This window comes from Ambystoma mexicanum, chromosome 4p (assembly GCF_040938575.1).
Source record: "Ambystoma mexicanum isolate Mex_15411 chromosome 4p, UKY_AmexF1_1, whole genome shotgun sequence".
Lineage (NCBI taxonomy): Eukaryota > Metazoa > Chordata > Amphibia > Caudata > Ambystomatidae > Ambystoma > Ambystoma mexicanum.
In genome coordinates this window covers 11,272,758-11,296,625 of record NC_090927.1, presented here as the reverse complement: position 1 = coordinate 11,296,625, position 23,868 = coordinate 11,272,758, and the positions used below count along the sequence as shown (strand labels likewise).

General features: G+C 48.2%; 1 protein-coding gene across 2 annotated transcripts in view; it reads left to right on the top strand.

The window, feature by feature from the left end:
• LOC138452919 (NACHT, LRR and PYD domains-containing protein 3-like) overlaps window positions 1-23,868 on the top strand; it is a 467,379-nt gene that overhangs the window by 323,811 nt on the left and 119,700 nt on the right. For both annotated transcript variants that reach the window (XM_069605268.1, XM_069605267.1), the window contains exon 8: window positions 15,336-15,506. In XM_069605268.1, coding sequence (XP_069461369.1) covers window positions 15,336-15,506 — 171 coding nt within the window. The remainder of the gene's footprint in view (window positions 1-15,335; window positions 15,507-23,868) is intronic.

Below are 23,868 nucleotides of genomic sequence, written 5' to 3'. Positions count from 1 at the left end.
ATCCATACCATGATACCCCATCCCTCCCTCCACTTGAGTATGTCCTTTGACTAGGTATGTGTTTTATGGGCTATGGGGTCTTTTACTCCATAGGGCTTCATGTGTTTTTGGTATGTGTGTTACACAGCACCCTCAGTGCAGTAACACAGGGGTGTCATAGTGACCCCCTAACATAGACTCCATAACCTGGGACTGACTACTGTCTCCCAGGGCATGTAAAGTCACCATTGGCTTTACTAGTCTTAAATTGTGAACAGAAACAGTACAAACCATCATATTGTGGAAGCACTGGTAAGGGGTAATTCAATTGCCCCTGGTTCTGTTTTCGAGGGGGCACTGTCCAGTCCCCCCTCGTCGAGTTTCTGGCTAGTGGCAGTGGTTACCACGCAAGTTATTCCTTTGGAATATTTCCAATGGGATTTTCCCATTGATTTTAAACGCACCACTTTTTGGTGCAATGTTAAAGATACCGCCGGTTTATTTATTTAATATTAATTCACCGGTCGGGTCTTTTTGCCAGAACTCGGTTTTAAAATGGTGTTTGTGTTCGCTTCTGAAACTCTACCCCAAGTCGAGCCCTTTGTTCCACTTTTTGGCGGGCTTCTGCACAGAAGCCCTCCAAAGTGGTGCCACTCTTCGGGGTCTACAGGATGTGTGGGAGGGGGGAATAGGCACCCTGGACTGAGTTGCCTTGGCAACTCAAGTCGCACTCTTGTGTGATTGGCCCAGTGGTGAGCTGCCCGGCTCACCACTTAGCATGTTTGATTGACAGCTAGGCTGATGAATGGGGGTTTTCTGCATAAAAGCAGGGCTTTGGGGACTGGAACTTCAGAAGTCGCCACAGGACCTAAGAATCCGATGAGGAAGAAGCTGAGCCACCTGCAACCCGACGACACCACTGGTGAAGCCCTGCTGCAACGAAACTCACCACTTTCCGACGACAGGGAATATCTTCACTTGAAGAGTCTCTCCCCCTTTCAGCTGGTAGGAACAACCAGTTCGCCTTCTTTCGCTCCCAGCAGCGTGCCTTGGTTGAATCGCCCGTGCCAAGCACCCCGGCGGCCGGATAGCCAAGCTCACCACTTTTGACCGCAAATAAAAGGACCGCACCTTTTAATCGGGAACTCCGCGGCTGGTTTCATCCCTGGGCAGTGCAACGACTCCAAACTTCCTCTACGACAAGATCCTCTCTTCCTCTGACTGGAACAATGAACTGCAACCACTGCCAGGAACAACTGCCCCCGCTGGAGCTTCCTTCCCATTTAAGGTACTGTGTCCTGCCTGGCCTCCCTTTCTACAGAGTGCTCAAGGTGTCCCCTAAATCCTTGACCTCTACACTAGGTTGGCCCCAGACCTGCTACACTTTGCCCTTCTGCACTATTTCAACCCTTTTTGACTTTTCTGCAAAGACTTGGAGTGCATTTCCACTGTGTGATCTTGGGCACATTCCGCCTTGCTCTCTCCAAGAGTGGGCATGGCCTATGAACTTTTTTGCTCTACAGTAGACCCTGCCTTTCTTGACTTGCTGTGGTTTCTTAAAAGTGTTGGTATTGTGTTGTTTCATACTCTGCCTTTTCTCTCCCTTTTTAAACTGAATTATTGGAGTGCCATCTAACGTTACGCGCTCACCTCTGTTTTGCAACTAAGTGGTGTCTTAACTTAGACTTGTCGAATAATTTAATTAGGGAGGTGTATATACTTATAGTGACTGTGTTTTAACTTGCTTGACATATTAGTGGCAGTGTATTTTACAAGTGTGTCTTTAAATAAATAATGATATCTCTTTTACACCAAGCTCTGGTCAGTGTTTGCTTGTTCTACTGTGTTCTTTTGCCCTATTGTGTATGCTCTGTATACTGCCTAGCTCTTCTTGAGGGAAGTCTGACTGCTCAGCCACAGCTACCAGATAAATCGGCGTGGTACAGACTGCTACCAAGTGGGTTTTCTGCCAACACCTGTAGTTTTAATCTTTTTGCAGTATTCCCTAAGGGAACTGCACAGGTTTCTGCCTAACATGTGCCCCTATCCCTGCCTAGAGACACACATCAAGATGCCCCAATATCTGCATTCCAAACCCCACCAAGATGCCCATATCCCAGATACCACCAACCCTGCAAGCCAGAACCCAAGATGCCCCGTCCCTCCCTCTAGACCCGAAACATGATGCCCCATCACCGGTCCAATGTGCCCCCATCCCACCCTCCAGACCCACTCTAATGTGCCCCATCTCTACCTCCAGAGCCACACCACTGTGCCCCATCCCTCCCTCTGAAACCCAAACCAAGATGCCCTAAACCTCCCTCTCAGACCCACACCAAGATGCTCCCATCCCTCCATTCCAGAGCCCACCAAGATGCCATCAACCCTCCAAGCCATAAATATTTGATTGATTATTTTCAAACCACTTCCACTATTATGTGGTTCATTGAAAAAAATAAAAGCACAAAAATATAAGAAATGTGGACAATAGAAATAGTCCCCATTATAAAATGAAAAGATAAAGTAGAAAAAGTAGTTCATTGTAGATATATGCTCTTGCGAAAAATAAAAAATAAAAAAAAGTCCCAATTCAATGTGAAGATGGGAAGGTAGAGAAACTAGTCTGTTATAGATGGTTGGTCTTGTAAACAATAGTCCTCAGCAGCAGCAGAAATACTGTGTTGGTGATGTATTCAAAAAGGTTTAGGTCGAAATGACCGAAAAAAAAGGTCGAAACGACCAAAAGTTCTAAAAATGCTACCACCAAAGGATCGAACACCAAAAGTTCGATCCTCTGGTGGTAGCATTAAAAAAAAACGGGGGCTGCGGGGGTGTCCCCCGCATTGCCCCGCTCACTATACTTTATGGTTTAGCGACCGGGGGCTGCGGGGGACACCCCTGCAGCCGTCCGTGAAAAAAAAAAAAACGGGCTGCGGGGGTGTCCCCCGCATTGCCCCGCTCACTATACTTTAGGGTATAGCGAGCGGGGGCTGCGGGGGACACCCGCGCAGCCGTCCGTTTAAAAAAAAAAAAAAAGAAAGAAAAGGACACTGCAGCGCCAGTTCCAAATCACAGAAGTGAAAGGGAACTGGCGCCGCAGGAACCAGCGTGAAGGTGAAGGTAAGTGTTTTTTTTTATGTTGGTGGTGTGGGTGGGGATATGCTAGGGGTGTGGGTGGGGGGGGTGTTATGGGTGTGTTTTGTGTGTGTGTGTGAGAGAATGTGTGTTTTAACAAATTATCGGGGCTGAAATGTCCGAAAACAAAGTGTTCGAACTTTTGGTCATTCGAGCACTTTGTTTTCCGATATTTCAGCCTCGATAATTTTTCATTCGGTCAAATCACTTGGATTCTTCAAAAGGTCCTCAGCATGCTGTACTTTAACTCTGCGCCTAGATGTGGCGGGCCGCTTTGTTCCTTTGGGATATGTGCGTTAGAAATCCTAACTCAACCGTAAACAAGTAAAATCAAAGCACCACCTCCTTTCTTATTATTCCAGTGAAAGTTTAGCCTCAGTGTTCCTCATGTGGTGCAATGGGATTTATATCCTCTTTACTCTCAAGTTCCTTATTTCTTAAGGTGGCACTCTTTTATCTTCTTTCCCAGCATGCACTTGAGCTCTTGTCCTGGGTCTGGTTTCGTTCTCTTCTCCCTCAGGATCCTGGTAGCTGGGCAGGGAGGCGGCACTCTTTTATCTTCTTTCCCAGCATGCATTTGAGCTCTTGTCCTGGGTCTGGTTTCGTTCTCTTCTCCCTCGGGATCCTGGTAGTTGAGCATGGGGCGGCACTCTTTTATCTTCTTTCCCAGCATGCACTTGAGCTCTTGTCCTGGGTCTGATTTCGTTCTCTTCTCCCTCGAGATCCTGGTAGCTGGGCAGGGAGGTGGCACTCTTTTATCTTCTTTCCCAGCATGCACTTGAGCTCTTGTCCTGGGTCTGGTTTCGCTCTCTTCTCCCTCGGGATCCTGGTAGCTGGGCAGGGAGGCGGCACTCTTATATCTTCTTTCCCAGCATGCATTTGAGCTCTTGTCCTGGGTCTGGTTTCGTTCTCTTCTCCCTCGGGATCCTGGTAGTTGAGCATGGGGCGGCACTCTTTTATCTTCTTTCCCAGCATGCACTTGAGCTCTTGTCCTGGGTCTGGTTTCGTTCTCTTCTCCCTCGAGATCCTGGTAGCTGGGCAGGGAGGTGGCACTCTTTTATCTTCTTTCCCAGCATGCACTTGAGCTCTTGTCCTGGGTCTGGTTTCGCTCTCTTCTCCCTCGGGATCCTGGTAGCTGTGCAGGGAGGCGGCACTCTTATATCTTCTTTCCCAGCATGCACTTGAGTTCTTGTCCTGGGTCTGGTTTCGTTCTCTTCTCCCTCGAGATCCTGGTAGCTGGGCAGGGAGGCGGCACTCTTATATCTTCTTTCCTAGCATGCACTTGAGCGCTTGTCCTGGGTCTGGTTTCGTTCTCTTCTCCCTCGGGATCCTGGTAGCTGGGCAGGGAGGCAGCACTCTTTTATCTTCTTTCCCAGCATGCACTTGAGCTCTTGTCCTGGGTCTGGTTTCGTTCTCTTCTCCCTCGAGATCCTGGTAGCTGGGCAGGGAGGCCTTTTATCTTCTTTCTCAGCATGCACTTGAGCGCTTGTCCTGGGTCTGGTTTCGTTCTCTTCTCCCTCAGGATCCTGGTAGCTGGGCAGGGAGGCGGCACTCTTTTATCTTCTTTCCCAGCATGCACTTGAGCTCTTGTGCTGGGTCTGGTTTCGCTCTCTTCTCCCTCGGGATCCTGGTAGTTGGGCAGGGGGGCGGCACTCTTTTATTTTCTTTCCCAGCATGCACTTGAGCGCTTGTCCTGGGTCTGGTTTCGTTCTCTTCTCCCTCGAGATCCTGGTAGCTGGGCAGGGAGGCCTTTTATCTTCTTTCCCAGCATGCACTTGAGCTCTTGTCCTGGGTCTGGTTTCGTTCTCTTCTCCCTCAGGATCCTGGTAGCTGGGCAGGGAGGCCTTTTATCTTCTTTCTCAGCATGCACTTGAGCGCTTGTCCTGGATCTGGTTTCGTTCTCTTCTCCCTCGGGATCCTGGTAGTTGGGCAGGGGGGCGGCACTCTTTTATCTTCTTTCTCAGCATGCACTTGAGCGCTTGTCCTGGATCTGGTTTCGTTCTCTTCTCCCTCGGGATCCTGGTAGCTGGGCAGGGGGGCGGCACTCTTTTATTTTCTTTCCCAGCATGCACTTGAGCGCTTGTCCTGGGTCTGGTTTCGCTCTCTTCTCCCTCGGGATCCTGGTAGTTGGGCAGGGGGGCGGCACTCTTTTATCTTCTTTCCCAGCATGCACTTGAGCGCTTGTGCTGGGTCTGGTTTCGCTCTCTTCTCCCTCGGGATCCTGGTAGTTGGGCAGGGAGGCGGCACTCTTTTATCTTCTTTCTCAGCATGCACTTGAGCGCTTGTCCTGGGTCTGTTTTCGTTCTCTTCTCCCTCGGGATCCTGGTAGTTGGGCAGGGGGGCGGCACTCTTTTATCTTCTTTCCCAGCATGCATTTGAGCGCTTGTGCTGGGTCTGGTTTCGCTCTCTTCTCCCTCGGGATCCTGGTAGTTGGGCAGGGAGGCGGCACTCTTTTATCTTCTTTCTCAGCATGCACTTGAGCGCTTATCCTGGGTCTGTTTTCGTTCTCTTCTCCCTCGAGATCCTGGTAGCTGGGCAGGGAGGCCTTTTATCTTCTTTCTCAGCATGCACTTGAGCGCTTGTCCTGGGTCTGGTTTCGTTCTCTTCTCCCTCGGGATCCTGGTAGCTGGGCAGGGAGGCGGCACTCTTTTATCTTCTTTCCCAGCATGCACTTGAGCGCTTGTGCTGGGTCTGGTTTCGCTCTCTTCTCCCTCGGGATCCTGGTAGTTGGGCAGGGGGGCGGCACTCTTTTATCTTCTTTCCCAGCATGCACTTGAGCGCTAGTCCTGGGTCTGGTTTCCTTCTCTTCTCCCTCGGGATCCTGGTAGTTGGGCAGGGAGGCGGCACTCTTTTATCTTCTTTCCCAGCATGCACTTGAGCGCTTGTCCTGGGTCTGGTTTCGTTCTCTTCTCCCTCGGGATCCTGGTAGCTGGGCAGGGAGGCGGCACTCTTTTATCTTCTTTCCCAGCATGCACTTGAGCTCTTGTCCTGGGTCTGGTTTCGCTCTCTTCTCCCTCGGGATCCTGGTAGTTGGGCAGGGGGGCGGCACTCTTTTATTTTCTTTCCCAGCATGCACTTGAGCGCTTGTCCTGGGTCTGGTTTCGCTCCCTTCTCCCTCGGGATCCTGGTAGTTGGGCAGGGGGGCGGCACTCTTTTATTTTCTTTCCCAGCATGCACTTGAGCGCTTGTCCTGGGTCTGGTTTCGCTCTCTTCTCCCTCGGGATCCTGGTAGTTGGGCAGGGGGGCGGCACTCTTTTATCTTCTTTCCCAGCATGCACTTGAGCTCTTGTCCTGGTTCTGGTTTCGTTCTCTTCTCCCTCAGGATCCTGGTAGCTGGGCAGGGAGGCGGCACTCTTTTATCTTCTTTCTCAGCATGCACTTGAGCGCTTGTGCTGGGTCTGGTTTCGCTCTCTTCTCCCTCGGGATCCTGGTAGCTGGGCAGGGAGGTGGCACTCTTTTATCTTCTTTCCCAGCATGCACTTGAGCTCTTGTCCTGGTTCTGGTTTCGTTCTCTTCTCCCTCAGGATCCTGGTAGCTGGGCAGGGAGGCGGCACTCTTTTATCTTCTTTCTCAGCATGCACTTGAGCGCTTGTGCTGGGTCTGGTTTCGCTCTCTTCTCCCTCGGGATCCTGGTAGCTGGGCAGGGAGGTGGCACTCTTTTATCTTCTTTCCCAGCATGCACTTGAGCTCTTGTCCTGGGTCTGGTTTCGTTCTCTTCTCCCTCAGGATCCTGGTAGCTGGGCAGGGAGGTGGCACTCTTTTATCTTCTTTCCCAGCATGCACTTGAGCTCTTGTCCTGGGTCTGGTTTCGTTCTCTTCTCCCTCTGGATCCTGGTAGCTGGGCAGGGAGGCGGCACTCTTTTATCTTCTTTCCCAGCATGCACTTGAGCGCTTGTCCTGGGTCTGGTTTCGTTCTCTTCTCCCTCAGGATCCTGGTAATTGGGCAGGGAGGCCTTTTATCTTCTTTCCCAGCATGCACTTGAGCTCTTGTCCTGGGTCTGGTTTCCTTCTCTTCTCCCTCTGGATCCTGCTAGCTGGGCAGGGAGGCGGCACTCTTTTATCTTCTTTCCCAGCATGCACTTGAGCGCTTGTCCTGGGTCTGGTTTCGCTCTCTTCTCCCTCGGGATCCTGGTAGCTAGGCTGGGGGGCGGCACTCTTTTATCTTCTTTCCCAGCATGCACTTGAGCGCTTGTCCTGGGTCTGGTTTCGTTCTCTTCTCCCTCGGGATCCTGGTAGCTGGGCAGGGAGGCGGCACCCTTTTATCTTCTTTCTCATCATGCACTTGAGCTCTTGTCCTGGGTCTGGTTTCGTTCTCTTCTCCCTCAGGATCCTGGTAGCTGGGCAGGGAGGCGGCACTCTTTTATCTTCTTTCCCAGCATGCACTTGAGCGCTTGTCCTGGGTCTGGTTTCGCTCTCTTCTCCCTTGGGATCCTGGTAGCTGGGCAGGGGGGCGGCACTCTTTTATTTTCTTTCTCAGCATGCACTTGAGCGCTTGTCCTGGGTCTGGTTTCGTTCTCTTCTCCCTCTGGATCCTGGTAGCTGGGCAGGGGGGCGGCACTCTTTTATTTTCTTTCTCAGCATGCACTTGAGCTCTTGTCCTGGGTCTGGTTTCGTTCTCTTCTCCCTCGGGATCCTGGTAGCTGGGCAGGGGGGCGGCACTCTTTTATTTTCTTTCCCAGCATGCACTTGAGCGCTTGTCCTGGGTCTGGTTTCGCTCTCTTCTCCCTCGGGATCCTGGTAGTTGGGCAGGGGGGGCGGCACTCTTTTATCTTCTTTCTCAGCATGCACTTGAGCGCTTGTCCTGGGTCTGGTTTCGTTCTCTTCTCCCTCAGGATCCTGGTAGTTGGGCAGGGAGGCGGCACTCTTTTATCTTCTTTCTCTGCATGCACTTGAGCGGTGTGCAGTCATAATGTCGGAAAAATAATGTTGAATTACAAAAATGTCTAAAACATAATGTCGAAAAAAAATATTCTAATGCTTTATTTTTTTATTTATATTTTTTTTGGGTTCCGCATGTAAAAAAAAAGGTTAAAACATTAAAAAAAGTTGGTTTGGGGGGGATCCGTTTGTATTGTGCCTGTCTGAGGTGAGGTTTCTGTGTAGTGGCAGTTACAGCTGGCTGGCCCTGGGTGATGGGAGCCGGTGTTATCACAGCTAATGTCCTTTATGTCTTCATGTGGATCTGTAACTAAGAACCTGGAAATAAACTTACTTGAAGTGAACATAAGGTGCATGGAACTTACCTCTTAACAATGGTGACGAGGATGTTCGGTGTTCGGTAACCTACGTGCCACAAGCTGAAAGACTGAGGACCCTGCTGCGGGGGGTGCAAGAAGGACAAGCTACTGGAGAAGGACAACACCGCCCCCCATTGTTTTGAAATTATGTTTTTTATGAATTTGTAACAGAATAAAATGATATATTTTTAATAATTAACACACTCTCTGGTCCTCAGCATGCAATTTTCTGAAACACATTTATTGAGTCTTTCAGTGCATAGGGCATCCTCTCTGTTTAGAATACTATGTGTAGTCATAGTGTGCATAGTTCAGCTGAGGTGCACCATGTGGTGCTGAATACGCCACCCCCCCACTTGGCCCATACTGCATTGCACCTTGCTGCATTGCTCCTTGTTAGACAGAATCCCGTGCAGTTCCCTCAGGGACCACTACCCAGGATTAGAACTACAAGTGAGAGCAATAAAAATCCCCTTTGGTATCAGTCTGTACCACAAAGATGTAGTTGGTAGCTGTGGCTAAGCAGTCAGACTTATCTCAAGAGGGAGATGAGCAGTATTCAGGGTTTACACAATAGGTATCACAGTACTATGGAGCATGGAAACACTGACCAAAGCTTTGTATCAAAAAGAGAATATATATTTATTTTATTCACATCTAGATCAACACATCAATCACAGTTAATAAAGTAAGTAAAAATACAGTCAAGGAAAAGTATATACAACTCCCTATTCAATTGTAGACAAGTTTGCGGTAGAGTGAAAACTGAGCAAAACGGCATAGTGAAAACCATCTACAAATGGCACTCTAACAATTTAACGAAAGGGAGGGAAAGCACAAGTTAAACCGAAATATCTTTAGACACCCCCTAGCAATGCTTCCCTGAAGTTTTGTGAACAAGTAATGCACAACAACACTTTATCAGAAAGATAAGTGAATGAAAACTGAGCAAAATGGCACTCCACAAGTTAAAACAGTAGGAAGAAGAGGGGTTCAGAAGATTCAGGTGCATCAATACATTTCTCATTGAAAATCAATCTAGTGAGAGCAGATCTAACAAATCAGCCAGAGTCAATAGGCCTGAGCCAGAGTCAGGGGTACAGGACCATGAGCCTAGGAGCAAAAATGTTCTTGTAGCTGCAGTCAAGTCTTTGGTAGACGAATATTGAAAAGGTAGATGCGAGGCGAAAGACAATGTTAAGAGAGAGGGCGGCCAACCCAACAAGTAGATAAAAGATTTAAAACACCTTTAGGGCTACCACGGGGAAAGGGAGGCCTGGCGGAACAATGTACCTTAAACGTGAAGCAGTGGCTCCTGCGGTGGCGGTTGTTCCTGGTAGTTCCTGCAGGTCGAGGGGTCCAGCAGAGGAAGAGAGGCTCTTGTCGTGGAGAAAGGTTCGAGTCACTGCACTACCCAGGGATGAAACCAGCCGCGGTGCTGCCAAACGAAGTTTAAAAGGTACGCTCCTTTTAATCGCGGTCCGGGCTATCCGGTCTCCAAGTGCTGAGCACTATCGATTCGACCAAGGCAGGTCCGAGGAAGCGATTGGTGAACTGGTTGGTCCCACCAGCTCAAGGGAAGAAGGCTCTTTCACTGAAGATCTCCTCTCTTCGTGTAAGTGGTGAAACGATCCGGCAGGGCTTCACCGGTGGTGTAGAGGCTGAAGATGTCTGTGGCTTCTCTCCCCTTCGGTTCCGTAGTTCCAGTGGCGACGTCTTGCTCTTCCAGTCCTCAGGACCCTGCTTTTATGCAGAAAGAGACCCATTCATACAGCTTAGCTGTCACTCACACAGTGGAGCGGTCTTCTTGGCGGAAGATCCTCCAGCCTATCAGGTTAGAGTGCGACCTGAGTTGCTGTGGCAACTCTGTCCAGGGGTTCTACTCCCCCTCCCAAACAACAGACCCACCCCAGACTCAGAGGCGCCAAAAGGAGGGCTTCTTGGCAGAAGCCCACCAAAAGAGCGAACAAAGGATCCCCGGCCTGGGTTAGGAGTTTAGAGTAAGACACGAGAAAGAATTTGTATTTAAGTTCTGGCGAATAAAACTTATCGGAGTAAAGTTAATAATAAAATAACCCGGCGGTATGTTAGAGGCTGTCAGTAAAAGTGGTAGCCTCGAACAATGGGAAAATCCCATAGGAAAATATTTGCGGTTGAATGTTTATGGTAGTAACCACTGCCAGCAGCCAGAAACTTTACAGAGAGGGACGTTAAGGTACCCCCTCGAAAATGAACCCAAGGGGAAAACTATTAACCCTTCCCAGTACCTCCATAGTAAGATGGTTTGTACTGGTTAAGTTCATAAGAATTGACTAGTAAAGTCAATGGGGACTTTACATGCCCTGGGAGACAATAGTCAGTCCCAGGGTATGGAGTCTATGTTTGGGGGTCGCTACGACACCCCGGTGTCACTGCACTGAGGGTGCTGTGTAACACATGTGAATAAAGATGGTTCCTATGGGTGAGAGAAAATCCCATAGGCATTAAACACAGAAATAGCCTAGAACACACATAGCAAAAATGTCTAAGAGTGGGAAAAAGAGTCTCACTCTTAGCAGGTAAAAAGAAACAAACCCTTCAAATCCAGCAAAGCTGCTGGGGGACTCTGTAGGTAAGGGAAATTAGCCATAGAATGAGAATTCTCCCTAAAACTCCTCTACTTCTACACACTCGTGAAATGAGTCCTATTTTCCCACATGTCCAGCATACTGCTCCAGTGCCCCAAGGGCCTCCAAAGCGGGGCTGTCCTTCCCCCACACCCAAGACATCTCCCTTTTGTGAGCAAATCTTCTTCCTCCTCTGGGGTAAAAAAGACTCTCCCCTCTTCCTGCAAAATAACCACCCATGCCCTGTCCATTATTCCTGTCTCCTGTATTTATCAATACCGCTCCTTCTGCTGCCAATTTGGATATTTTTTTTCTTTACACATTTTGCCTCTTCCTTTTGCCTTTGCTCTACTTTCTTTTGATCCTTCTCTTGTTTTAACCTACAGTGATGGACGATCAGTTGTATTGCTGGCCATGGTCTCTTTTCAATCCCCACAATCTTTTTTATCTGTCCCTGTACTTCTTGAGGTAGGCCCTGACATAGAATATGCTGAAACACTGGTATATTTTTATCCCAATTTTCTTTAGTTTCCAAACACCAACGTTCTTTAATGTCTTGAATATAGGCAGCAGGGTCCTCAGTAGGCCCCATCTTTCTAGTCATTATGGCACTCATGTCAGTTTGATCTGGAAATAGTTCCCTTTGTGCCTTCCTTACATTAGCTCTGTAATTATTACAGGGTGACCCGTCATATTTAGTGGTGCTATGTTCTGTTACTGCAGCTACTGTATCCCAGATGTCTCTCGCTCTAGCTTGTAGATCCACCTGCCTGCCCCTGCTGTCGGTGATGGCAGCTTATCCATCAAGTTATTTTTGTCTGTCTGATTCCATGGAGTATAGTGGGGTTGCCATAATCCCTTGTGGAGCAGTGGGCATTGCGTTACCCCTTTTTTGCGCAAAGGTGATACTGCGTACGTTTTCCTTTTCAATGTCTCAGCTACATGGTGTCGCTGGTGTTTTGGCAAGTTTCTTAAGAAATATGGTGATTTATGGTCTTCATTTATGGGCAGTACTGATGTGAAGGGTGGATACAGGCTTAAGATTGGCCTCAGTAAATCTGCTCTCTCTCTCCTATGCCTGGTCCTGTGGTATCCATTTGTGGGGCTTGTGCTGCCTCTTCACCCCCCTGTTCACCATCCATGTCTACCCAATCTGTCTCCCTGTCACTTTCTCCACTCTCGTCATCCTCAAGTATGAGATCAAAACTCACTCCCTTAGCAGGCTCCCTTACATGTGTTCCAATCATTATCTCTGGCAACACATCTCTGACCCTTGTCTCTGGGGTTATTGTCCCACTCCCTTCTCCCCACATCTCTGGCATCATATTTCTGCTCAGCTTTTGGCTCATCTCCTTCCTCATTTTTTCAATGTCTTCCTTTTCTCTTGTCATTCTCCTGTTCTTCTCATTTAGCCTCTTTACATACTCACCCCTTTCTCCTACCTCCCTCTTCCTTCTTTGTCTTTCCTGTTACTCTCTCTGCATTTATTTATTTATTTATCCATTTGTATTGCGCTGCCGGTACCGGAGGGTTTAAGGGCGCAAACATAAAACAGAAGACAAGACATAAAACATAATACTCAGCGGTGTGTGGGTGTAGCAGCCAACTATTGACCATCAGTGTTTAAGAAAAAAGAAATGTCTTTAGTTTCTTCTTGAAATCTTCCCTCGAGACAATGGGCCTCATTATAAGTTTGGCGGTCGCTGTGCCTGTAAATCAGGCACGGCTACCGCCAAACTCGCATCCGGCACCGCCACCCGCGAATGGGTAATTACCAGGCCATTACTAGTAATTGCCCATTCGCGGGTGGTGGTAATGCCGCTTCCCATCCCCATTCTGCCCCATAGGGATCAATGGGGATGGGGAGCATGGATGCACTGGAACCGTTTATAACAGTTCCGGTGCACCCGCAGGTTTTGCTTGCGGGTGCTGCACAGCCCGCCGGGTCACACCTGGCGGGCTGTCAGGCACATGCGAGCAAAACTCGTAGTTTGGCGGTACGATGCCAACGGTGCCGGTGCCGTAACGGCACCGTTGGCACTGTACCGCCAACCTTATAATGGGGCCCAATATTTCTCAGAGCAGGAGCTAAGGTATTCCATGCAAGGGGGGCCACTATGCTGAAAGCTCCATTACGTGCTTGTTGGTCTTACACCACAACGTTTTCAACAGGTTTGTGTTGTCTGATCTAAGAGGACGAGTGCTGGGTTTCTTAACAATGGCTACCATTAGGTAAGATGGCATGTGACCACTCAATGACACATTTATCTATACAAAAGTTCATGTACATGTACATGGGGCCCAACTTCTCCAATTTAGTGTCAGAGCCAACAAGCATGAGTTCCATTTTGGTGCTATTAAGTGCCAAGCCATTAGCCACCATCCAGTTTTGGATCTTCTGATATATTTGATTGATGAATAATTCATCATCGCAATGTACTCCTGAGATGGGGATAACACATTGCATGTCGTCGGTGTAATTGGCGAAAACAATCCCTTCTCGCTCTAACATGAAGAGAACCGGTATCATGAAATTATTATAGAAACAAGGGGATACGCAGGCTCCTTGTGGAACCCCAAATAATAAGGCGACAGGATTTGCCTCTGCCAAGTCACTTGCCACCCTAACCTGCCTACCACTTAGAAAAGAAGAGATCCTTTGGATGGCTTGAGGTGAGAAATTAGCAATTTCCCTCAACCTGGTGGACAGAATCGAATGGTCCACCAGGTCGAAAGCCACTGAAAGATCCAGGATCATCGGTAATGCAGTTTGACCTTTATCCATGCCTTCATGTAAATGGGATTTTAAGGCTAAGAGGGCCGTCTCAGTCCCATGGTGTCGACGGAAACCAGATTGTTGTTTATGAAGAGCGAGATCTGGTTGTAAGTTACTCTATCCAGAATTATCAAGAGAAACATGTTATTTGTTATCGGTCTATAGTTAGAAGACGTAAGGGGGCAGATGTTGGATTTTGTTAAAAGAGGGGTACTCCATGCATATTTTATGTGATCAGGAATGTTCTGCTGACCAAAAGAGGCATTCACAAATTTCGTGAGCGGAGGGATTAAAATGGGTGCACACTCCTTGATCATAATTGACAAGCAGCGGGCACCATTACAACTCGTAATTTTTAATTGGGCAATCATTTTGGCAAGTTCCACTTCTGATATGGGTGAAAAATTGAGTCATCATTTCGCTGTCCTTTTTTGGTCACAAGAGGACAATGGGCCTCATTACGAGGCCGTCGGTAGCCGTGCCGGAAAAACCGGCAGGCTGCTGCCAGACTCGTAGGGAATTACCGCCTACGTGATTGCCGGAATCACCGGGGCATTACAACCCCGGTGACCCAGTAATTCCAGAGGCGGAATTCCGTGAATCCTAATTCCCATGGAGTCCCGAATGGGGACAGTGGAAACACTGGCACCGCAATTACCGGTGGCAGTGTTTCTATTTCCGTCTGCACGCGGGTGGCGTTACTTCCGCCAGGTCAGACCTGGCGGGAGTAACACTACCCGCCTGCAGAACTCCTAATTTGCCGGTCCGGAAACAATGGTGGCGGCAGGTTTACCGCCACCGATGTTCCGGACCGGAAAACCCATAATGAGGCCCATTGACTCTAGATCCTCTTTGCTAAAAGATAGTTTTTTCTCTTCAATATAGTCTTTGATTTTCTCTAATTTGCTGAACATGGCCTCCTGGATATTTTAGCACCAAAGATTGTTTTTCAGAATCAGGTTTTGGGAATGACCCTGTAGATGTTCTTGCTCTTTAAGTATCTTAAAGAGTTCCTTTGTGTCTGACTTGGCATTCCCAATTCTGACATTCAAGGACTCCTTTTTTGCTGCCGTCATCTTCTCTGCTGCTTGTCTTTGTTCTAAGGGGAAATGTCAATTTAAACCAACTTGTATATTGCATTTTCAGGTGAGTCCACTCACTAGGCGTGTATTTGTAAGTGCCAGCATTTCATTTTGTTGGGGGACCAGGGGTTACCACACCTCGTGATGCGAGGGAGCCACGGCCCACCCCACACCCCCATAGTGGACATTTACAGCCCGCCAGACAATATAAACATAACATGTCCCTGATCCGGTGCCGTCTCCAACAATAGAACTAAGGGCAAACAGCAGACATTCTGCACAATGTAAACTGACCCTCCTGTCCTTATAAATTGTGAAGAATGTGTCCTATTTATCCTTCGTCTTGTTTTTCTGTCCCTGGTGGAATGGGCTGTGTAAAGGTAATGCTGGGAAGGTGAGTATCAAAAGGGCCCTGAGCTGCAAGTGAGTGGGATTATCATGGATGGGAGAGAGATGAAGATGCTGTACAGCTGTGATGTCCCTTTTCATGCTCCGCCTTATCTCCCTCTTTCTCCTGCAGGTTGGCGTGGTGCGAAATCACAGGTTCATGCTGTGCAGATCTCTCCTCTGTTCTCAAACAAAATCAATCGCTCACGGAGCTCGACCTGAGCGACAATATTCTGAAGGACTCTGGAGTGACAGAGCTGTGTGAAGGACTGAAATATCCAGGCTGCAAAATACAGAAACTGCGGTAAGGAGCTGCTCGATTCTTCACTATCAGATTGTATTTACGGTAAACGTGAAGATTCACATTTCCGATCTAGGATTGGGAAGTGTTTTTAACATCTTCTATTGGTGAATGTTGTGGAGACAGAATCACTGCACGTACCCCTCACCAGATGACACTGCGACAAGCAAGGGAGGGCCTTGTGCAGTGTTTCACAATAAACAAAGGACAATGCTGTAGTAGTTTGAAAAGGGTAATGATAATGTGACAGCGATAACCTGGCTTATCGCTCACCTCGCCTGTCGACTACCCCTCCATCTCCAACCCCTCCCCCATCTTGCTTCTGATTTATATCTTCTCTCAATGCCTTTGTTATCACCTCTTCCTCCTGCACAACTTCAAAGTAGTCTCTCACATCCCAACCTGTCCTTCCTGCCAACTGGCACCTCCCAGTTCTCATGGAAGCTTTTCTATGGCTCCGCCTTTTATTGCATTAAACCTACCAGCCACATATGCTCCCCCCTCTTCAATCCCTAATCCTCATTGGAGACCTACAGTTATCGTGGAGTGAGATCTTTGCCAGATTCCTCTGGTGCAGAGGGCTCCAGGAGCGGCTGAGTGCGACACTGTTTGACATGCACTTGCATTATACGGCTTGTGGCTAAGGTGGAGGCGGTGATGCCAGAGGGAGCAGGAACCAGAACATAGCAGGGGGGGTGGGCAAAGCAGGGGTTCTGTGAACCAGCTGAATGTGGCAGCAGATGTGGTGGGGAATCAGTGGCTGATAGCGTGGTTAGGAATCGGTGGCTGAAGGAGCGATGCAATTAGTTGCTCCCTGCCGTGAAACTAACGCCTCAAACAAGTGGGTTGAGTGTGCAGGAGACACCTGCGGTTCCCTCCCAAGGTTCACATGTTTGGGGGGCTAGTCTGGCTTGAGACCATCTACCCAATTGATAAATCCCCTGACATCAGAAATCCTTCTGAAAGCTCCACTTCCCCAGTCCAGGATCCAAGCAGTGATTGTTATGCGTGAGATGAGGCCAAAGCGCCTCGAGCAGAACCGAGCTGATGTAGCACATAGAGGGATTGTAGTATCCTGGATCACTTCCCTTCCCAGTGTGTGTTAACCTTGTTGCTGTGATGTCATGATTGAGTGTTAGAATGAATGCGTATCATGGAAGGTTCCTTCCTGGAGGTTCCAGGAGCTACAGTGGAGATAGCTACCGGGGAGGTGGGGACCGGGGGGTCTTCTCTTTCCCCAGTACTTGTAACCTGTGTACCTAACACCTTATAAAGTAACATGCTTCTACCTACATGAGCCTGCAGACTTTGTATTACTACACTGTGTTACCGTCTCAGGATCCTGTGCTCGTATTCGGGCTTCACTGCCCCGTGTGCCATTGTCCACTTCACGTGGGACTCAACGCTTGGCCGCCCCATTCTTTTGTCATTGGCAGTTGCCTTGGAAATTAACTGCGGCAACGCTCTGCTCCGGGAACACTGTTACAATGGCTTCCCCATGCCTACTGTATCACATGATCAGATCAGCCAGTTGCTGCCGCAGGTCCATCCCGTGCATCCACGTAAAAGACCTTTAAGCCTGGCGATCGGTGCTTCTGAATACAGCTAGCTCGCTACTCTCATGATTCTTTGTTTTCTGGTATTCCTGGGTTTCTTCCCGACCATTTCCTGCATTAACGTACTTCTACTGCCTTCTGATTTTGTTCTGACTTGATTCGCTGTTACCGACTTGTGCCTGTCCCTCGGACTTCCTTCGCATTTTGACTCTTGTACCTTTTGCTACAGCATTGCCGACTGTGCCTACCTTACAAACTCCATTTGCCTTCTGCCTTATTCTACTAATCTATTACAGACCAAACCTGTCACACAGACTCCTTTCACATATCACATACAGCTTCAAACTGTGTGCTATCATGCCAGCACCATTTCAGAACTACCTCACGGATCTCTATAGTCCGTTGTTAGGATCTTTACGCATTCAGGACTTTGTGCACAGATGAGAGACTCTGCAGCCATAAATCCGTGCACCACCTCGGAACTCGTGCGTCCCGCGTGCTGCCCGACTCAGATACCCTACTAACTTCCCTATTTTATATTTCTTCCTGTTTCGTTGTGTTTCCAATTGGATTTCCTCCTTCTACAGTCATCCTCCACAATCATCCTCATTGCTTATTAGAAACCGGTAGGAGATCTATTTCTTCTATGGGCCCATACTGTTCTATAGTCTCCTTGTATAGACTAGGTGATGCATACCTTGTTTATCTCTAGGAACCAGGGTTCTGATATCCTCACCTCCGGCTTGTCTCTAAACACTCTACAGAACGGAAACAGGTTAATGATTATTACACAAAGAGTAGTCCAGAATCTTCTTCCTTAAACACTATTGACCATTGTGTTTTTTTCCTTTTCAGCCTGGTCTCGTAGCGGTGTGTTCTCCCTGCTCTTTTATTTGATCTGCTCCTCTGACTGTTCTGTTCTCACATCAGAGGGGTGCATCACAGAAAAGAGTTCCCTCAAGTGAGGAGGCTTGGGTTAAGGAATAACCCAGGCTCTTCAATCAAATCGGATTAACCAGGAATCCATCACTCACCTGGCATCACCATCTGAGACCCCTTGGTCGTTGAGTAACAGAATCAGAAGCCATGGAAGCATTGACACACTGGCCACTCTGATGCAGATGGTGTCTGACCTACGGACAGACATGTCCGCAGCACATGATGCTCTACACCACAGGATTGATTCCTTACTGGATCGGGCTCAGTACCGTATTCAGGGGGGTGAGACGTCTGGGGCTACTGCCTCTGCTTACAGCTATCCTCTACCAAGACAAGAACCTACACCAGTCCTTATGTCCACCCAATTCCCTTTGGAGCCACCCAAACCTTTCACGGGAGATCCCAAACAGTTCTATACCTTCATAAATCAATGTAAGTTGCAGTTCCTGTGTCGCCCTTCCTCCTTTCCGTACTTTACCACAAAAGCAGCCTTTGTTCTATCCTATCTTGGGGGTACCGCTGCGGCCTGGGCTAATCCCCTTCTGGAAACGAACAGCTTTGTATTATATGACTGTGACGCTTTGATCACGGCCATGAACAGGGTTTTCGACACCCGCTATAAAACCCAGGCAACAGACCTGGAATTCTTGAACCTCCGTCAAGGGAGTACCCCCTTGTTGACTTATGTGGCCAGATTTAATCAGTTGGCCACCGGGACGGACTGGCCTGAGTAGAAAAAAGCGGCAGTCTTCTACAACGGTCTCTCTGAAGACCTGAAAGACACATTGGCCACCGTTTCTGTTGTCCCTACGGCATTTAATGAATTACTGGATCTGGTCTTGCAAATAGACGCCTGCAGAGCCGGAAGAAGGGGTGAAAGGAAATCTGGTACACAGGTCACCACGGCCCATGATTCGGCGGTTCCTCAACTCCCACCGCCAGAGCCCATGCAGGTGGGGGCCATTTGTGGTCCTTTGACCCCTGCTCAAAGAGAATACCGCTGTTCGCCCAACTTGTGCATGTTCTGCGGGTCTTCAGAACACCTCCTCCAGGAGTGCACTACAAAACCTGTACCGAAGGTAGGAAACGCAAAAACCTGGCAATAGAAGGAGTCCCTACGCTGGGGGTGCCTCCCTTGGACTCTCATGAGTTCCATTCCATCTTCCAGTGGTCTTTTCAGTGTCATCCATCGGTTCCTTTTCGTCCCTGGCCATCATTGACTCGGGAGCTACCGGGAACTACATGGACCTCCCATACGCGCTTGCCTCTTGCATTCCTGTCACAACCAAACCCAACCCAGAAGCAGTGAACGCCTTGGACGGCATTTCCCTGGTGTCAGGGTTGGTAACTCAACAGACCACTTCAATCCATTTGCACATGAAGGGAGGACACCCTGAGGTTATCTCCTTCAACCTCATCACTGCACCTCAGTTTAAGGTTATCCTGGGTCTTCCCTGGCTATAGTTTCACAACCCTGTTATTGATTGGGTATCGTGGGCCGTTGAGTTCCCTTCGACTGTTTGTAATGACAAGTTTGTTTGTTTGTTTGTTCATTTATTAAGCGCACCAGACTCGTAAGTAAAAGGGCGCAACGGCAAGGAGATGCAAGGCTTACATAGTTACATATACATAGGTTACAGAATTAACATATCAAAGGATAAACAATTTTGCATGACTACAGGATATATACAATATGAGCAATAGGTTACATATACACATGCTGCAATATTTGTCATTTACAATATTTACAAAAGAAAGAATATAGCCGGATATACTGTTTCTTAATTGCAGGATAATGTCCTCAGGGAGATGGGAGGCTAAGGGTTGGAGGCAGTGATGTGTTTTATTAGGTTTTTTCTGAAGAGTGGATATGGTTGGTCAGCTCTCAGCTCCTGGGGCAGTGAATTCCAGCTTTTGGCTGCCTTAACAGTGAAGCCATTACCCCCGATAGTAGTAAGTTTGTATTTGGGGATAATCAGGCAATTGGTGTTCCCACTTCTAGTAGGTCTGAGAGAGGTTCTTCTCTGAAGTTTGTCTATAAGGTAACAAGGGGCCGCATTGTTCAAGGCTTTATGCGTCAAGGAAAGTGTTTTTAGAAGTATTTTATTGGACGTGGAGAGCCATTTGTGTTGGCGACTCAAGGCAGAAATGTGGGTTTTCTTGTTTATGCCAAGGGCTGCTCTTAAAGCGTTATTCTGTAACGTTTGGAGCTTTTGAATGGTAGATTTGTTAGCCCCAATGTAGAGGGCATTGCAATAGTCGATTCTAGAGAGTATGAGAGCTCTAGCCAGGATCAGACAACTATTGTCAGAGAGGAACGGTTTACCAGCTCTGAGAAGTTTGCATGTGTAAGCCGTTGCCGAGGTAAGGGATTTGACCTGCTTGTCAAAGGATAGTGTGGAATCCAAGTAAAATCCCAGGGTTTTTACTTCCTTGGAGACTTTAATGGTATTGCCGTCAATATTGAAAGATGAATATTCTTGACCTAATTTTTTGATATTGGCCTGCGAACCCAATATTATTAGTTCAGTCTAATCATCGTTCAAGCATAGGCCGTGAGTGGCCATCCATGCTTGGATGATAAGGTAAACCTTGTTCACCAGGCCCATGTCCGTACCGTAATCCCCAGAAAGTGGTAGGAGAATCTGAGTATCATCTGCATAATTAGTGTAGGTGATACCCAGCTGGTCCAGATTGTCGAACAGTGGCTTGGTGAAGATGTTGTAGAGGGTAGGCGAGACGCAGGATCCTTGGGGGACACCGCATAGGATGGGTGTAGGATCGGCCGATGCTGAGGGGGAGAAGACTCTCATGGTCCTCTCACTCAGGAAGGACTCGATCCACTTGATAGCGTCCGTTGAGAAGTGAGCTGCAGAGTCAAGGTGCCGACACAAGCCAAGTCAAGCCAAGCCAAGCCAAGTGTTTTCAGTCTCATTGTGTTACCCACAGGGCCCCTTGCCAGGCTATGTTCTCCACGATGTCTCATCGGTTCGGTTTCAGTCACGCCAGTTTCTAACATCCCGACTGAGTACTCTACGTTCCTGGATGTTTTTGACATGGGTAAGGCGGAGAGCCTGCCGCCTCACCATGCTTTCCATTGCCCCATCAACTTGATCCCAGGTTCCAAGATCCCTCCTGGCAGGGTGTATTCCCTCACACTTCAAGAAGATCAGTCCTCAAGGACTACATTGACAAGGCTCTGCCATGGGATTCATTTGGCCATCTAAGTCACCTGTAGCCTCGCCTCTCTTCTTTGTTCCAAAGAAAGCAGGAGATCTCAGACCCTGCATAGATTACCGGGCCCTGAATGCTAAAACTATCAAAAATCAATACCTTTTGCCCCTCATTTTGGTCCTTCTGTATCAGCTAGGCTCATCTGTTGTCTTTACGAAGTTAGACCTCTGAGGTGCTTAATTTAGTTCGCATAAAGGAGGGGGACGAATGGAAACACACCTTCAAGATCTGCTATGGGTTATTTGAGTATGGCCTGTGCAATGCCCCCGCAACCTTCCAATCCTTCATGATTGATGTCTTTCACAATGTGCTAGACCAATACGTGGTCGTCTACCTCAACGACATCCTGATCTATTCTCCCTCTTATGAACAACACATCATGCACATTTGCTCTGCAATGCAGTGCTTAAGAGATCATCATCTGTACGTAAAGGCTGAGAAATGTGTCTTTAATGCCACAGAAGTGGAATTCCTGGGGTATGACCTGACAAATCATGGCATCAGAATGAGCCGTACCAAAGTTAAAGCAGTATTGGACTGGCCCATGCCACCATGATCAAAGCCCTTCAGTCTTTTCTTGGGTTCTCGAACTTCTAACGTCATTTTATACACTCGGTCTCTTCCATTGCTGCTCCGTTGACGGTCTTAACCAGTGCCAAAAAGCCATTCCGTCTGAATTCTGAAGCACAAACTGTCTTTGAGGCCCTGAAAGTGGCCTTCTCCACGGCCCCAGTCCTGCAGCATCCCAACCCAGAGCTACCTTTGTTTGTGGAAGCAGATGCATCTAGTTTAGCGGTGGGTGCTATCCTCTCCCAGCGGTGTCCTAACTCTGGAGAGGTACATTCCGTAGCCTTCTATTCCAGAAAACTAACACCTTATGAACGGAACTATACCATTACTGAATGGGAGCTACTGGCCATCAAGGATGCCTTCACAGAGTGGAGGCACACCTGTTGGTGCCCGCCATCCAGTCACTGTCTATTCTGACCATCGTAGCCTCCTGGTTTTTATGTCCATGAAGTGTCTCACAACCAAGCAAGCACGCTGGTATCTTTTCTTTTTGCAATTTGACTTCATGATCACCTACCGCCTGGCCCGTCTCCACGCTTGTGTGGATGCTCTCTCCCATTTGCATCCCGGGTCCCGCCATGGCGATGGGTGTCACGGCTCGCTCCCTTCGCTCCCGTTCCCGCCACTTGGGGGCATAGTTTGGGGTTTATTCCCTACTGGACATGTCCTCCGAACCTTACTCTACAGTACTGTGATGAATTAGGAGCATTAAAACCCTATTTTCCAAGTTACTTCCCTTCCGGATCCATTCCAGGTTTTTGGCAGCCAGCATGCTACTTTAATCTAATGACTATGCTTCCCAGAATGACTATGCTTCCCAGAATGCCTGGCTCACTGCTTCACCTCCTCCCTTGCAGGACAAGGTTGGGTGGAGGATAGGCAACACCTGTGGCTGCAGGTGCAGCTGGCGGCACACCTGAGAGGTGTGCTTGTTAAGCAGCCTTAAAAGCCTCAGTTTGCTTCAGTCCAGTGCTGGTCATTGTTGCAGCGTTCCTGTCGTGACTGGTCCCTTGTTCCTGGTTCTTAGTTTTTTGTGCCTAGTTTCTTATTACTGTTTCTTGTTCCTTGTCCTGGAATTCAGATTTTGTATGCTTAATTGATTTCTGCCTTCTGGAATTCCCTTTCTCTCTTTCTCTGTCTGCAGGCAGCCTTTCTCTGAGCTTTCCTTTTGCTGCAGCCCAATTGCCTGTGTTCACTGTTTCCTAGAAATTGTCCTTTGCTACTGAAAGACTTGATGCATTAATCTTCCCTTTACAGGTTTAGTTTCCTGCCTTCTCACCTTGGATGGGTGGGAAGGTTTCCCTTTTGATATCGTTTTCACTGCTCCTGATCCTTACCTTCTATTGGGATCCATTCCATGTTTTCCATTACACTTCTGCATTTATTTCCTATTTTATTACTAGGTGTGGGGAGCTGTTGTAACTAGCTCCTGTGTGAATATCTTTTGTTTTCCTCACTATTCTATTATCACTATTCCTTCTTGCCTCTTGACTTGGGTTTAGGTATTTAGTTATCCTCACTCTTTGCTTTTACAGCCTTCTGGGTTCTTGTTTGATCTACAGGGTTGTGGGTTTAGTACAGACTTTTGAGTGGTCTTTCCGGTCCTCGTGAGTACGGACATCCAAGTGGTCATTCCAGTCTTCGTGAGTACTGGCATTCATGTGGTCATTCCGGTCCTCGTGAGTACTGTTTCCAAGTTCTTTATTCAGTACCGTCTAGAGTGTCAGCTCACAGATTCTGTCCCTGCTTGCCCTCTACGTGGGCTTAGCGCTGTCAGTATCTGTAATAGCATAGTGGGTAAGGAGTTTGCCGACTTTCCTTTCAGTCATAAGGAGGTTCTAAGTGCTTACCCTACATTCCTTTTCATATAGTGGTATCATTGGTTCACGCTGTTTTCTCTCCTGGGTTTTGGTATACACAAGTCTTGGGTATTGAATGCACGTTGTTAGATTCAAGGTTGTTTACTGTGTATTTCGTGCACATTTCCCCTGCCATATCCATTGCCTTCTTCCTTTCCTGACAATGGGGACATTACTTTGCTTCTGCCCAATCGGGTTGCTTGTGGC